We start from the raw sequence: 17,259 nt of genomic DNA, 5'->3' as shown, positions 1-17,259 counted from the left end.
AGCCAAGCTAAATTAAACCTGCTTTTGAGCAACCAATTTGAAGCTAAATTCAGCAAAAATAACAAGCATGTCAAGGTTAAACCCCTTGTCTTGGTTTGTGTGCTACAACCAAGGTGTATGTGTGTGTGGTTCCTCCTGCAGATCACTGAAACACAGTTTTGGTTTGAATGGAGCTCAATTTTTTTGATTGATTGATTAATTATTTGATGTTTTTTTTCTCCACACATCATCATATACAAAGTTAAAACGTGTTTAAATTCAACAGCTTTGATAAAAAAATGACAAAAAGGGGGCAGAAAAAAAAGTCTTTATCCTGTTCCCTTGACAACCAAAACACTTCAAGGCATTTTGAGTTTTATCCCATTTGTTTCCTTTTGACATTGTTTTCCCGTTTTTGGGCTGAGATAAGACGTCTGCATAAGGAGCAAAATGTGAAAAGCGTCCTTCTCTCTTGAAATACGGAAATCTTGTTGGGTTGTACAGTGTACCCGAACACCGTTTTTAACACCTGACCTATTTTCATGCCTGTAAAATAATGGCTAGTTGCAGCCCAACTACCAAGTAGGAATGGCGTGATCTTAACTCCGCCCCTGTTGTTTGACAGCTCCGCCCCTTTGTCGTGTTTTGCAGCGTATACAGGAAATGGAGGAGCGGCGCATTGAGCGGGTGGCGTCTGCAATGCGCTCATCAGCAGAAGCGGAAAAGGAATCGCTTCCTGTCCTGGGGCGCTGCGTCGACGCCATGTTGGACGCTGCACAAAGTATTCAGCCGCAAACTGTGAGTACGCTTGTAGCCAGCGTTACTGAAAAATACTAATTAGTAACAATTAATACAGTAAGTTACCGACGACGTGGCACACCTATTTAAAAGCGGCATGAGCAGATAAAGGAAAACACTCAACTCTGTTTTGGTACAAGCCGCACCAGATTTTGAGCAAACAGCCATACAAATGTACACATTCATGTTCATTTCATTCATTTAAAAAAATCAGCAAGGATATGTCGATTACAGAAAAGTTACACATCGTGCCATGATTAACTTGTTTGGGGACTGTGTCCCCAGCTGTCAATCTTAATAAACTAATTACTAATATTCATTAAATTGGCATTAACATATACAATTGAGCACGACCAAAACATTTTAAAAACAAAACTTAATGTATTGAATCAACTTAAATTCAGAAGCCCGCAAAATGACTACAACCTGTCCACATGCTGAGCCATACGGCTGATCTTGAGCGCTCCCATCCCTTGCGCACATGACAAAGTTATAGAGAACGTACACAGTGCTACTTTGTAAATAAGTATGTAAATATAAACACTCATGTTGACTCAGGTTTCTGGCAGATTAAGGGTTGCATGTGACAGGGTGAGAGATGTAGTAGTCAGCGCTTAAAGGTAGAGTGTGTATTATTTAGTGCCTCCTGGTGGTAAAACTTCATTCATTAAAAATCACAATTGATTTAAATAATAAAAATATGTGAACTATCATACAAATGCATTTGTTTAAATATTAGTTGGTTGAGAAATATGTATTGATATTATGTAACATGAGGTTACCTAAAGAGAGCTATCATGATCATCCGCCATCTTGCTGCAACGGGTACTCCTAAAAAACAAATACTCGTCCTTTTTGGTCAATGTTTTTTCGTTTTACTTCTTTCTCTTTGTTTCTCTGTTTTCCCCCTTTTTTGCTCTCATTTACCTTTTTTCTCTTCTCCCTTTTCCCTTTGTATCCTTTTTTTGTTTCTCTTTTTTTTCTTATTTGTCTTCTTTTCCTTTTCTTTGTTTCTCTTTCTTCTTTTTTCTAAACTTTTTTTCTTATCGCTTTTTGATTAGTTTTTTTTCCTATTTTATGTTTTTATTCTTTTTGTCCTTTTTTCAGTTTTTTTTATGCACTTTGGTCACTTAGTTTTCATAGTTTGTATTCTTCCTTGTGCTTTTTAGCACTAGTTTTCAATAGCATGACACAATACAGCAACATCTAGCAGTCATCTATTACACACTGTCCCTTTAAAGGACAATGTAATACATGACCTACAACCAATGAGCAGCAGACTAATACAGTAACGCATCATATAATAACGACAGATATAAAAAAATATATATAAAAACAAATATGTATTATGTAATATATAAAAAAATATAAATATACAAAATATGACGCGTTAAAGTACTCATAACTGAAAAGAGAAATAGCTTTCCTTTGTAATGTGTTCCTAGGTAATGCGTTGATATCGATACTGCCCACTGATTGATGTTTTTTTCCCGGCGTTTGCAGGACACGCGCTCAGTAGCGTGCACATACAAGTCGGGATTCGAACCGCCGGGCGACGTGGACCCCGAGGAGCACGCCGCCTCCATGAGGCGGAGCGTCTCCGAGTCCAGCTACCTGGACCACCAGCTGGGGCGCCGCCGCCACACCAGGAAGTTGTGGCCTTTCCTCCGCAAAAATAAAGTAAGACTTTGTGCGGTCCCTTCTCAAGGTTTCTTCATTTTCCTCATGTTGAGGTTTTTGAGTTTTTCCTTGCCCTCATGTTGGTTTCAGATCAGGGGATGGTGTAATGATAGTCTGTAATATTAGTCTGTGCAATAACCTGTGCAGCCTTTTGATACTCTTTGTGATTAAGGGCTATAAAAATAAAAATGACTTAACTTGACTTTTGACTTCTGACTTGGGCTGAAAGCCATGTTCCTTTTAAGCTGTGCTATTGCCCAGTGCCTAGACATTCTCTGCGTACGAGAAAATCTCTCCTGTGCATAAAAATCCTGGCTTGAAATTGCAAAATTAACTCATTTGCAAATTCAGTCAGAATTACAGTGCACGTGTGTGAAGACAATGTGATTTAAGCGTGGTACGGAGAGTCCAGCGTTTCCCATAAAATGTTTTGAGAACCCGGTGGGTGAACAGTCTAGGGGGGTGCGGGGGCACACACCCTGCCCTAGGACCTAATGCCCCAAAAATCTGCTTGTCATCTAATAATACTGAAAATAACTAGTGTTGTTCCGATGCCAATGCCCTACTATTTCAAGATATCATATCAGCAACTAAACAGACTAAATCAGCGATATGAATTCTAAATTTAATACTCCTATCTATTGAATAAATTACAGAATATATATATAAAATATACGGTAGCCCTCACTTGGGCCCGCCCGTTTGGCGCCAGCTGCTTTTTTAATTTATTATTATTCAGCCAGTATCAACCATCAACATGATATCTACCGGAAATAATTTTGTCACGCGAAGCTATCGACGTGACTCGTCGCCTTCGATCGGCGCCGGGTTTTTAGACCCAACTGCTGTGTTGGGAGTCATTAGGTGACCAAACCCCCCAATTCCAACCCTTAATGCCGAGCGCCAAGCAGGGAGGCAATGGGTACCAATGTTGTAAGTCTTAGGTATGACTCGGCCGAGGCTTGAACCAGCGTCCTCCCAGTCTCGGAGCAGGCGCCCTACCATCTAGGCTACCGAGCTGCTCGTTGCCTGATTGTCTTCCCTCGTATTTAAACTCAGTGCTCTTATTCCCTCCTTGTCAGTCTGTCAACGATCCTCTGCACTTGCAAGACTTGTATTTTGACTGTGTTTGGTATCCTTGTGGTGTATCCAGTATCCGGTATCGATCCTGCCTGGCTCGTCCTGTCTGGTATCTTGCTCCAGTCTCCGTTATTCAGTATCGATCCCGTCTGTCTCATCTTGTCCGGTATTCTGCTCGCATATCCAGTATCGATCCCGCATCTGTTGTCCTGTCCAGTATCTTGCTCCAGTCTCCATCCTGCCTGTCCTGGCCTATCCGGTATCTTGCTCCAGTATCCGGTATCAATTCTGTCTTTCCTGCCCTGTCCGATATCCGCTCGTGTATCCTGTATCTGGTATCGATCCAGTCTGTCATGTCCGGTTTCGATCTCTTCTGCCCAGCGATCGCCGAATCGCTGGCGTTTGTGTTCCCGCGCATGACTGCCCCGTTCCCGTAAAATAAAGCTTGTGTGAAAACGTTTCACGTTTGGGTCCACCGTCTGTTCGGGTTCTGACAATGATGCCAGTTCCTCTTCGAATGGTTTACAGGAGGTTATTTCACCCGTCAACCTCAGCCAATTGCCCCCCTTATTAATGATTTTAATTCCCTTTTTAAGTGATCATAAACCTTAAAAATACAAATATTTATTCACAGATAGACAGACTATTTAGAACAAAAAAAAAACAATGTATTTTTTTAAAAATTGATATAAAAAAATAGTTTTACGGCGTACACAATTTGAAATGATCAAAAAAAACGAATAAAATATGGGGTAAGCGTATACGTTGACAGGTATATTATTGTAAAGTGCAACTTTTTAGTGATGGGAAATCTGGTTCTTTTTAGCGAACCAGATTTTTCAGCTCAGCCCCCAAATGGCTCTTCAGATTTTTTGTTGCTTTAAACGATATACTACCTATAATAATGTAAAATTATATATGAAATGAATGAGAAAATGTATTATTATCATACCAGTCTTAAATTTTTAATCTACAGTGAACTTTTAACGAGTTAAAACTTTTTATTCAGAGCAACTTTAATGTCAAGCGACACCGAAAACCGAAAAAGAAACAAAAAAAATGTGAATAACAACTATTCAGTGCTATATAAAAAAAATTGTAACTATCTAAAATTCTACTTCTAACGGATGAAACAGCACAGAATCTCTGAAAAACATGCAAAAAATGTAAATTAAAATGTATATAACAAAAACAAAAATCGAATTAGTCTCAAGTTATGTCCCTCGCATTGCAATGTCTCTCTTGCACTATTTATTCCTTTCTTCCCCCTTCAAACCCCTGCATCCTAAGCTCAGTGAACAAAATCACACTTATTAACCAATCAACCAATTAACCCAAAAGCAAGTGAGAGGACAAAAAAAGCTTGCATGTTGTTTACAATATTTTATATAATGAGATTTCTTAAGGTTATTTTGATTAACTTCACATTTATATATATTTACAAATATTCTATTTTCAAATTGTCTACTACTTCTATTAGGGATTTTTGGCGACAATGTGGAGTAATGGTTGCAGCCCTACTTCTGCCATTGTTTTCCACTCAGCTCCTGAGTCTCCTGTCGTCACCTCGCCAGCCGCCGCCACCTCCACCCGCCTCGCCTTCACCCGGGGGCCTGGCCGACGGACCCCAGGCAACTTCCCTGGCCGGGGGGGACGCCACGACGCAGCGGCCCAACGACCTGGTGACATGCGGACCCCGCAGCGGGAAGCAGTGCCTACGCAGCCTTAAGAGAGGAGTAACACTTCAAACTTTATTGTATTCTCATCGTACTTTTGGGTTCATTGAAGAACCCAATTGTGTCAAAAAGAACTTTAACACAAATCTGAACCACAAAGTTGGGCCCAATTGTATCAAGAACGTGTAAGGCAACCAAAGTTTGGGTCTTAAATTGCAATGGGCTGGAAATGTGAACTGGGTTGAAGAGGAACCAACCCAAGTTTAGGAGTATTCAAACTCAAATACATAACCAAACTCATTTAGCCAAGAAAGTGAATTGTATTTGGGACCAATTTAAATTTAGCTTCGCAGTGAAATAATTAACCACATTTTTGAATTTCTGATTGGGCCCAACTTTTCAGTTCGTTGTTCACCAAATGTTTGGGGTTCATGGAATATCCCATTTGAACTGGATCAATGAGAGATACAAAACTCCTCCACCCCCCACCCCCAACCTTCCATCCATAAATTTTGCGTACAAATAAACGAGCTGTCTTTTTGGGCCAAAATTTTGGGTTCATTGTTGACCCAATGTTTGAGTTGCATAGAATATCCTAGGACAGGGGTCGGGAACCTTTTTGACTCAAAGAGCCATAAAAGCAAAAAATATTAATTTTATTTTGGGAAAGAGCCACACCATATATTATGAGACAAATGTACTAAATTGCTAAACCGGCGCCCCAGACAAAAGCTTAGTCTTCAGCACATTTATTTTTGATGATTTGATAAAAATTATGAAAAGAGAATAATGCCAGAGCCCCTGTCCCAAATTCAACAAACAGACCACTTTAAACTTGTCTCTTTCTTGCAATTACTCAAGATCGGATAAACTCCTTTTGACCCTTTTTTCATACATATTGGTTTCAAAACCAGATGCAAGCATTTATTTTGTAAAAACGTCACAACATTCTGAGAATAGGGAGCCTTATGTGCTTACCTTTGGCGAGAGATGGGAGGGAATGCTTGTACTTTTTGCATAGCTCCACCCATCCCTCCCACTCACCCAATCAAATGACTAAGTTCTCTTCCGGTGTTTTGGCGTATTTACAGTTCTGTGGATTCATCATAAAGTATCTGAACACTGAACACAGATTATATAGTGAACTTTTAAATAAAGGATTCTTTAGCGTTGTACAGCCAAAACGAGTTTTTTTTCCCCCTTTTTTTGTGTGACACCTTGACTGTAAATTGTAGTGAAAAACGTGCCCTATATATACTGCGAAGTGTTACTTTTGAATTTAGCTTTGGTTTGGCTTTACGTGTACCTGAATAGGATAGATAACTCCGATTTTTAAACAAGATTGAGAAATTTTGCATGCAATCAAATTGGTCTCTGAGCCACAGATACTCATAGAAAGAGCCATATATGGCTCACGAGCCATAGGTTCCCGACCCCTGTCCTAGGATATCAAAAAGAGACCCGCCCAAATCTTGCTGCTCTCTAACACAAATTACTGGGTCAAATAAATTACATCCAACCCAAACGGTTGGGTACAAATACATTAACTAAATTTGGGGGCCCAACTTTGGGGTTAATTGTTGAAAAATATCCCAAATGATATGCATCAAAGAGAGACCTCCCAAATTTAGCTGCTATCCAACCCAAATTGATGGGTCAAAATTAATGACATCTAACCTAAACGGTTGGGTTAAAAAAAAAAAAAACTACCTGACCTTTTTGGCCTAATGTTTGGGTTAATTGTTAACCCAACATTTGGGGTTCAAGGAACTATTTTGATCCTGAACAAATGTTGCTGTTATCTAACCCAAATTGTTGGGTCCAAATAAAAGACAAATTTCATTGTGCCAAAACAAGATTGGTCCAACATGACTAAACAATATAAATAATTTTATTTAAATTTGCATATCAATTACATAAAACAGTGGCACAAATACATGCTAACTTCTAATATCTTTCCTTCAACGTTTTCCCTTGACGGACAGCTGTCACTCAAACTAGTGAGTAGATGCCAGATAGGCACAGTATGTGACAAGTCACTAGGTCCTCAACATGTGGCTGGCGTGCTTTTAGGGTTCCGCCAGTGCTGATGTCGAGCAGCGCCGGGAAAAGCTGGAGAACCGGATTCACCAGATCGGACAAGAGATCCTGCGGGAGCGAGAGCAGAGGTGATGCTTGTTAACTTAGTGTTAGCTGGGGCTAGCCCGCCGAAGTGATGAGTATTGGTCCCGTGGTGCCTTTGCCTTAAAATCACCAAGGCACATGTTTAGCATTGGTTACTCGCCACCAATCAGGAGGGTGTTGCTAGCATGAGCTCCATGTAAGCCAAGATCTCCACGGCCAAACTCAAAGTGAACCTGGTGCTCTAGCCCGGGCCCAAAAATATGAACGTTTTTATAATGTGCGTCAATTCATGCTCATCCTGACGCTGTTTTTTCCAGGGAGGCGCTGGTGAAGATGAAGGCAGTGTACCACCAGAACCCGAGCCTGGGAGACGGAGCCGCCCTGGAGCCCCGATTGGACGAAGTCCGCCGGAGCCTGCACCGGCTGGAGGAGGATCTGCGGAAGCACCAGGTGGGGGCTTCAACGTTGCCGATGCGTGTACAGTCCGACTTTGTGGCTGTCCTTCCAGTCTCACTATGTCAGTGTCCATTAGTTACAACTTTTCCGGTGCCTGGACAGTGATATCTGCCTGAGTCTGAGCAACTTTGTCGGTGCCTGTCTCAGTCTGGCTTTGCCGACGTCCGTCAGGGCTGACATTGGAGATGTCTGTCCATTCCGAATTTGCTGGTGTTTGTCAGGTCCGACTTTGCTGGTGTCTGTCCGGTCTGACTTTGTTGGTGTTTGTCAGATCAGACTTTGCCGGTCTCAGTCCGGTGCAATGCTGCCGGCGCCCGTCAGGGCCGGTTGTTCCTGGCGGCAGCGAGGGGCGGGGCCAGCTGCCGCAGCTGATGCGTGACATCGTTGAGCTCGGCCTTGACCTTGGCGATCTCCAGCCGCTGCTCATTGATAATTTTGATAAGGTCTGAACGGCATCGGTCCAGCTTCTGCAACCTCTTCTGGGTCTCAGCGTCCTTCTGCTCCAGTTGGCGCCGCAGACTCTGGATGGTCTTCTCGAACTGGTCTGACTGCAGCTTGTTGGACTCCAGGAATTTTGCGATTTTCTCCTCGATCGTGTCGACGCAGACGTCTTGGTCTCCAGTAATGTACTTCCTCTTAAGGCTGGTGATGGCCTTGGTGAAAGTCTTGGGTCTGTTGATGAGTGAGATGGAAGTCTCCAAGTCCTCGCGAAAGCGGCGGATGTAGGTGTCCTTGGTGAGGAGAACACACTCAAGACTCTTTACGCTGGCCTGGTGGGCTTTGACGCGACCCTCGTGGAACTTGATCTTCTCGGCTAAGTCGTTGGCTAGCATCTTGGCCAGGGCCAGGTCCTTCTTGGTGACCTTGTGAGCGGCCTGCTCAGAGGTGTACTCGGCCCTTAAGGCCTCCATGTCGGTCTCCATGTGGCGTAGGGACTCTCGCAGGGTGGCAGCACCTCGTTCCTCACGCTGCAGTTGCGCATTGACGATCTCCTTGTGGGTCTGCAGGTCACTGATGTCAGCCAGCTTGGCCTTGAGCTCCTTGCTCTTCTGCTCGTCAGATTTCTTTAGGGCCTCTTTTTTCTCCATCAGGTCGTCTGTGGTGTTAGTAAGCGCTGTCACCTTATTGGAAAGAGCGTTCTTCTGCATCTGGATCAGTCGCATCTCTACGCCGTGGTCGTACTGCAGCTTGTCCCGGATGCTCTTCTGGGCCTCCAGTTCTTCCTGCCTCTCGCTCAGCGCCGCTTGCAAATTGTTCTTGTCCTCAGTCAGCTCTTCGGCCTGCTGGCACATCCGGTCCATTTGGGCCTGTAGCTCAGCCAGTTGTTTGTTAAAGGCCGTTTCCTGTTCCCGCATCTTTTCCTGCTTGTCCTCTTCCGCCTTGCGCAGTTCCTCATCGTGCTTCTGATTCTGGGCCTCCAAGTTCTTCTCCCAGGAAACCAGGGCTGCCTCCAGTTCTCCGATCTTGTCCTGGAGCTGAGCCTGCACCACTCTCAGGTCTTTGGCTTCAGATTCGATCAGGCACTTCCTCTGCTCCAGGGAAAAGATTTGGGCTTTGTGGACCCTCACCTGAGTCATCAGCTCTTCTTCGTCCTTGCTGGCTGCATCCAGTTTTTCCTGAAGGGCTCGGTTTTGGGACTCCAGAGCCTCCACCTTGACATCGTGGCTGAGACGGTCGCTCTGCCACAGCTTTTTGAACTCATCCTGCTTCTGGACAAGCCTCTTGATCTTCCAGGTGACCTCCTTTTTGGAGTCTGTGCTTTGGTTCTGGTTGGACATGGTGCCTAACCGAAGTTATACACTAGTTGCGTTTGCAGAGGTTTGCGGGGTCAAATGCACTCAAGGTTTAATTGATTCAGTGACCTGTTTCTGATGCAGTTAGAAGTAAGTTGTAGTTGCACAATCGGCGCTCACTATAAGCCTTTCAACATTTGGGTTGATTTGCGCAAAAGACTACAGGTAGACTCTTTGGTTTTGCCCGGCAGCTGGCTTACCCGCAAAGAAGCCTACAAAGGTGGACAAATGCAATGACGTCACCGGCCTAAGATGACGTCGCCGACAAGACCGCTGTGATGATGTAACTGTCTGGCTACATCACGATCAGCGATGTCAGCGCTTTTTTCTATTTAAAGGGACATTGTGTTTTTTAAAACAACATTGATTTGGATAATAAGCAAAAATACATTAACTAACAAAGATGTTATATAATGAAATTGTGAATATGCTTGATTGCTATTGAGATTTTCGAGAAAGGTTGTTCAAACCTCACATTGTGTTTGTTGTTAAAATCGTCATATTGGAATATAATATTGTGAATATGCTTGATTGCTGTTGTGTTGGTCATAATTGTTTTCTGTTGTTGGTGATCTATTGACACTAACAAAGATGTCATATAATGAAATTGTGAATATGTTTGATTGCTAATAGGATTTTCGAGAAGGGTTGTTCAAATCCTCACTATGTGTTTGCTGGTAATAACATCATATTGGAACATAATATTATGAATGTGCTTGATTGCTGTTGTGATTGTCATGATTGTTTTATTTTAATATTAGTGTCAATAAATTTGTTCAAACCAAAAAATCAAAAAACATTTAAATACTCGTAGATTGAGAAATTAGCATTTATTTTACATAACACGAGCCTCACCTAGAGGGGGCTGACAAAATTGCCAGCCATCTTGCTGCTATAGGTACCCAAAAAGTTCAAAAAGGCTGAGCAAAAAAAGTAAAATTGCGCGTTTTGGTCACTTTGGGCCACCATAGTTTATTTTATTTTATTTTTTTGCTTTTTAGCACTTGTTTTTGGTTGCACTACACAATAGACTGACATATATTACAGTGTCTCTTTAAATTAAAAAAATATATATCATATTGAGCTGATGGTACACTGTTTTGCCCATTTATAAAAAAATATTATCTTAGAAAATATTTATATAAATTGGTAGAAAAAAAGCTTAAATATTCTATAATTTTTATTTTTATTTTGGTGAGGTTCAAGATAAAATATCTAAAAAAAAGAACATTTAAATCCTAATGATTAGATCTTTTTGCCCATTATATATTTTTTCTTGGTAGAAAATATGACTTCATGTTTTTTTCTTAACTTGGTAGAAAACATTTCTTGAAATGAGAACCTAATTGAAACAAGATAAGATAATTTTGCCCTTTTGTAAAATTATTTTTCCTTTTTCTTTTTTTTTGAAAAACAAACAGGATAAAATATCGTAATATAAAAGAAAAATAAACATAAAATAAGCAAGATTTTGTAAAAAAAAAGAAAAAAAAAAGAAAAGAAGGTTGAGTTGTCAGTGAATCAGAAATGTCGACTGCCTTAGCGCAAGCTGGCAATGTCCTCCAGACGGTAGAAGGCAACCCATTATTTTTTGATTTGTCTTTATGCCTTTAAGGCACTGGTCTTCAACTGGTCTGACTTAAGGACCCACGGTTCAACCCTAATGTCAAGTTGCGACCCATCCATCCATCATCTGCACCACATATCCTCAGTAGGGTCGCGGGGGTGCCGGAGCCCATCCCAGCTATCTTCGGGCAGTGGGCAGGGGACACCCTGAATTGTTTGCCAGCCAGTCGCAGGGCACACAGAGACGGACAAGACTAAGTCACTTGCTCATTAACACCTAGGGACAATTTGGACTGGCCAATTACCTGACATCCATGTTTTTGGAATGTGGGAGGAAACCAGAGTGCCTGGAGGAAACCCACGCAAGCACGGGGAGAACATGCAAACTCCGCACAGGAGGATTCGATCACATGACCTCAGAACTGAGCCGCAGACGCGCTAACCACTCAGCCGCTGTGCCGCCCAGCAGCAACCCCAACAAGAAAAGTTTTCACTTCTCAAATGTATCCAATTAAGGATTGGGCAGTTTAAACTACATATAGTACACTACTATTGTCACCTTTCTTTCAAAAAACAAAATGACCAGCAAAACCACTTTTAGCACCTTATATACTCATACAAGCCTACGTCACATATTAGAAACCCCTAGAACTGCTTTAACCCCTTAACAATCTTTTAAAATTGCCTGAAATCCCAATCCAAGACGTACCCATAGTACATTAAGTTGAATGCTGTTCTTGAAACGGTTAAAGAATACAAACTGTCTCTTTTAAAAGGTTAAACTCAAAATTTACTCAAGTAACAGTAAGAGTATAGGTATTTAAAAATACTCCTAGAATTACAAAATTTCCCAAAACTTACTTAAGTAAATGTAACAGAGTAAATGTACTCCGTTTCTACCCACCTCTGGTCGAGACTGGTGTCAATCAATAACTCAGAGACTAAGGACTATATTGGAAATCATCCGTTGGGGTTCATACATTTCAGGTTGTTATCTGTGGACCATTTTTAAAGGGGAATTATGGAGCAAAGCATACTGATTACAACAAGAATTGTCAAACGATGCAGAAATGCTTTTAGTCGAATCTTTTTCATCTGTCATTATCGTGTAAGAGTAAATATTTTACACAGTCGGATTCACTGGACTCTCGCGTATGTAACCAGACCACGTTTGTGAATAATTGTTTAACGAGTGGAATATTACAAGATTTTTTGGGTGAGTTATACCAGCTTTATAGTTTTCAGGTATCCTGGTTCGGACTCATAATGTTTTGGTGATTTTGAAATGGTCATATCTTGAATCCCAAGACTTTAAACTTTCCAATGACATGTGGCATGACGTATTTCAGTGACATCGTACAGATACGTATTTGTTTATCAACTCTCAAACTGCCTGCCGGGTTCAAGTAGCCACATTCTTAAAAAAGTTTAAATTTTAATTAAGCTTAACCCTAAACATTGATAATTATTCAATTATGTAGTCAATAAAGAGTAACAAACTGGAGAGCAGCCCATGACTTTCTGGACTGTGTTTGGTTCCCCTGTCTGCTAGTGTGTAAAACACACTGCAATGCGGTATGCCAGTGGTTCTATAGTCAGGCGGGGCCTCCTTGGGGGGGCACGAGGCTCAGTCAAGGGGGGCGCGGGCGCGTTTAAGCTCGAAACTCTTACTTTTTAAACTTTCAAAAGAATCAAGTGCAATAGCACCTCCACTACACTAGGGAGCAGTGGCTCTCTCATTGGCAGTGTTTTGTTTACATTTAACCTCCACTCTATGTATATAGCACAGAGTATAAGCATTGAGTATGAAATGTAGATACGAGATGGAGCAGACCCTCAAGTGACTCCATGAAAAAATAACTCGGAATAGGAGACAGACTTCTCAGAGTGGCGCAAGAGGAATTCTTCTTCCGAGGGGGGGCGTGATAGAAAATAATTGAGAAGCACTGCCGTATGCTAATATGCTAACCACTGTGAATCTTGGGCTTTCCAGGTTTGGCTGGCGGAGGCAGAGCGAGGCCTGAGCACTTGCCCGCCGCCTTCACGCTTCGCTAGCGGCCCGACCACGCCGGGGACGGCCGAACGCATCCGCGCCGCCAGCCCCGACAGCAGAGAAAGGTGATTGCCGATATTTCTCAATTCATTGAAAAGCGTACAATTGTCTCAACTCTCACTGGAAAAACAATCCACAGTCCAGACGGCAGCTACACGGAAGACCCCGGTGCCGAAGTTCGCTTTCCCAAGTCCCCGAGCTCCGACTTCGAGGACGATGATCTGCCGGCCGGCATCGGGACCTGCGAGTCGCTCTACCCGTTCCGAGGTATTTGTGGCCATCACTGACCAATACTTTTAGCTTGGAGAGAAGGATGAATCGCCTGACAAAGGCTAAGTTCACACTGCAGAGCTTAATGCTAAATTTCAATTTTTCATAAAATTGTAAAACAGAGAGCATTTGCACTTTTTATAGAAATCTCTTTTGAGCAAGTTGAAAATATTTACTTTGGTAAAATGACACTACCTATTCTTACCCATCTGGACACGAATGTTCAGAAGATAAGGCGTCATTACGCCAAAGTCAATAGTTTCAACTTGGTCATAAGTGATTTCTTTACAAGGTGCAAATGCTCTGTGCTTTACGTTTCCAGTACATTTCCCCCAAAGATAAAATAGAATGTCGTAAGTGACATTTGCGGTAGTTACGTTTGCGGCAGTGACGTATGCGCGCTCCTATTAGGGGGGGATATTTCATGCGGGGGAAATGTTTTAGCATGACACCGGTACTTTATAAAAGCAACTGAATATAGATGTCACTGAAAAGAAAATAATATTCTGCAGATTACAAGATGCAAATCGTTTAAAGCAGAAAACCAAAGTGATGATGAATCTGACGTAAGCGACAAAGAAGCGGAAAGGGGAGGCGTCAAATTGTTTACCGTGACACAAAGGATGAAAATTTCCTTGCTGCCATGATAATGATCTCTAACTGAACAAAACATAAAAGTAAAAGTAAGCTCCTTCTCCTGCCTTCAGGCCAGAATGAGGGCACGCTGTCCATGCGTCAGGGCGAACTTTTGTGCGTCCTTGAGGAGGACAAAGGAGACGGATGGACGCGAGTGCGAAGGAACGCCCGGCAGGAAGGATACGTGCCCACATCCTACATCAAAGTCCTACTGGGGGGGCAAGGTACGTAAATCAAAATAACCCTCCCCACCCTGGAAAACCACTTCTAACCAAAATGTACCCCTCCCTACCCTAAACCCCAACACCACCCACCTAATTTTTCAAGCGTTTGCGTGTACATGCAGGTTTTGTACAGACGAGCGGTCCGGTTTGAGAAGACTTCAGACGAGGAAGACGCCTCATTTGGGTCACGTTGCCATGGAAACCAATACCCCAACGCCTCATCCGGCCCCTCAGATCATGTGGCCATTGTAACCATCACCTGACACAGACTGTCTCCTCAGTGTCATTTAGTCCCACCTCCGGATTTAAGCCCACCCCCAATTTTTTTGTGGTAGTATCAGTTATGGAGGTCTTTTTTACTTTCTGTATGCGGCCCCTTTCAAAGTAAAATTTGACTGCGCTTGTTGTCTGATGTTTTGTTTTGTAGCTGCTCACTTATGGTCTTGTGATATTAGCGTCTCCCTCCCCAATGAGAGATTAAGATTGAATTGCAAACAATGCTAATGCTATATCTAGGGGGTCAGGTGAGAAGCCTGAAAATACAAATGGGCTCCAAAAAGGAACCGATCTGGCTTTTTGGGTTCTTTCAGGGTGAAATGGGATAACAGTTCCGAGTGTTGTTATTTTGAAGCAGTCCTGGGTTTTTCCATGGACTTAAAATGGGATTTGGGCTTATTTAATAGGCCTAGATGATGGGGTTATTCTATGGGTCCCAGCAATGCCTGAAAAGTGCCATACACATAATTTTTTATTTGATTTGAATGCATGAGCTTATAAAATAGGATTGATACATTTTGGGTTATTTTGTGGGGCCCCAAAAAAGGGGATTAATACATTTTTTTGCTATTTTAGGGGTCTCAGAAATGAGAGTGATACATTTTGGGTCATTCCACAGGCCCCAAAAATGGGATGCATTATAAGTTTTTCCATGGGCTCAAAAAACAACATTGATACATTTTGGCCCCAAGAGTAAAGTTTTCAGATTTTGATTATTCAATTTTACAAAAAAATGGGGTTCATACATTTCAGGTTATCTGTGGACCAAAATGTGAAACATTTTATGTTATTCCATGGGACCAAGAACAGGATTTGTGCATTTTGGGTTATTCAATGGGCCCCATAAAATATAATTAGATACATTTTGTGATATGGCATGGCCCCAAAAGTAAGATTTATACAATTTGCTAATTCTTTGGGACCCATAAAATTGGATTTAAAACGTTTTGGGTTATTTCATGAGCCCCAAAGATGGAACTGTTACATTTTGATTATTCCGTAGGCCCCAAAATGGGATTGATACATTCATGGCTAATCAGTGGGAAACCTGAGATTTGGGGTTGATGGCTTTTGGGTTATTCCATGAGCTGCAGAAATTAGATTGGTGCATTTTGGGTTATTTTATACGCCGCAGAAATTCGATTGATACATTTTAGGTCATTCCATAAGCTGCAGAAATCAGACTGATTTATTTGGGGTAATTTTGTAGGCCTCAAAAATACGATTGATACATTTTGGGATATTTCATGGCCCCACGTTTTTGGAAACAGTCAGAAGAAAGGAATCCTAAAAGCCCATTAAAAAAAACAAGCTTCCACAATGCAGTGAAAAAGTATCGGCCACCGTCCTGAGTCTTGTCTTTTGCATATTTGTCACATACAAAGGTTTCAGATAATAAAACCAATTTTATTATCACACAGAGACAACCCAAGAAAATACAAAATTCAGTTTTGAAATGTTGATTCCATTTATTAAGGCATAAACAAAATCAAAACATATCTGGCCCCATGTGAAAAAGTAATTCTTTTTTTTTTTTTTCAAAGAACTTCATCTACATTTAAAAACAAACTGACATGGTGCAGATGAAGCAGGGGTGCATAGATGTGTGATGGCAAGTTTGTAAAGAATTGGATGTGCTTATTTCAGTGAATCCCAGTAGTTAAGAGGACGTTCAACTCGAGGGATGTTTCTTACCCGCTTTTATTTTGAACCACACTCAAAGCTGGTCAAAGTCACAAGGTACCCCCACTTTGTGGGCCTTCAAACATCACTGAATATATCACCGACACACCTCGAACCGAGGTTCACGTACCACTCATCCAAAATACTTGACACATGTTTCTGGGATTTGAGCTAAAAAGTACATCATTAGCGAAAAGCAGTGCTGTAAAAAAAGGAGCACAAAGAGTCGTCTCACGAAGGCTCTTGATTTTGGACTTCGGGAGACCGGAGAGTAGTGCATTACAGTAATCGAGACTGGAAGTAACAAACGCGTGAATTATAATCTCCGCATCTCACTGAGACAGCATAGGACGAATTTTAGCAATGTTGCGAAGATGGAAGAAAGCTGTTCTAGTACAGAAACATTACCCCAGAAATACTACCAAATACAATTAGAGTAATATTACAAAAATATTAAATAAATATGACAGAAATATTATTATTTAAATACTACAAAAATACTGCTTTCGAAATACATCAAAAATGTCATTACATAATACTATACTACAAAACACTACTAGAGAAATATTACTACAGAAGTTTCACCACAGAAATACTGCAAAAATACAACTGCGTTAATTGTACCAAAATTCTACCGTCGGAACATGACCACAATACTCCAAAAATGAAACAAAAGTAATATTATAACACAGAAATGCAACATACATAAATATTCTACTACATAAATACTATCAAATATAACAGAAATACTAGAAAACACTAAAACATAATATGACCATAATACTACTCACATACTAAAATCAAAAACCTACTGTAATACAACAAAATTACTACCAAAATATACTACACGTATTAAAAAAAAAGTATACTATCAAAATATAACAAAGGTCCTAAGAAACTACTTCTATGGAAATACTCTTAAAAACTACAGCAGAAATAGTACAAAAATAACACTACAGAATTAC

General features: G+C 41.3%; 1 protein-coding gene across 2 annotated transcripts in view; it reads left to right on the top strand.

Annotated features, from left to right (window-relative positions):
• LOC148365182 (formin-binding protein 1-like) overlaps positions 1–14,741 on the top strand; it is a 27,759-nt gene extending 13,018 nt beyond the window's left edge. The window contains exons 9-18 of one of the 2 annotated variants that reach the window (XM_088335660.1): positions 631–777; positions 2,281–2,457; positions 5,082–5,273; positions 7,199–7,213; positions 7,287–7,381; positions 7,655–7,787; positions 13,146–13,270; positions 13,345–13,472; positions 14,183–14,335; positions 14,458–14,741. In XM_088335660.1, coding sequence (XP_088191786.1) covers positions 631–777; positions 2,281–2,457; positions 5,082–5,273; positions 7,199–7,213; positions 7,287–7,381; positions 7,655–7,787; positions 13,146–13,270; positions 13,345–13,472; positions 14,183–14,335; positions 14,458–14,486 — 1,194 coding nt within the window. In that variant the 3' untranslated portion in view covers positions 14,487–14,741. The remainder of the gene's footprint in view (positions 1–630; positions 778–2,280; positions 2,458–5,081; positions 5,274–7,198; positions 7,214–7,286; positions 7,382–7,654; positions 7,788–13,145; positions 13,271–13,344; positions 13,473–14,182; positions 14,336–14,457) is intronic. The other variant, XM_088335661.1, reaches the window with a different exon arrangement.
• The last annotated feature ends 2,518 nt before the right edge of the window (positions 14,742–17,259 follow it).

The sequence above is a fragment of the Urocampus carinirostris genome, chromosome 5, assembly GCF_059441175.1.
Source record: "Urocampus carinirostris isolate Australia breed hairy pipefish chromosome 5, RoL_Ucar_1.0, whole genome shotgun sequence".
NCBI classification, from domain to species: domain Eukaryota; kingdom Metazoa; phylum Chordata; class Actinopteri; order Syngnathiformes; family Syngnathidae; genus Urocampus; species Urocampus carinirostris.
Note: the sequence above shows the minus strand (reverse complement) of the source record. Positions and strands in the feature narration are given on the sequence as shown.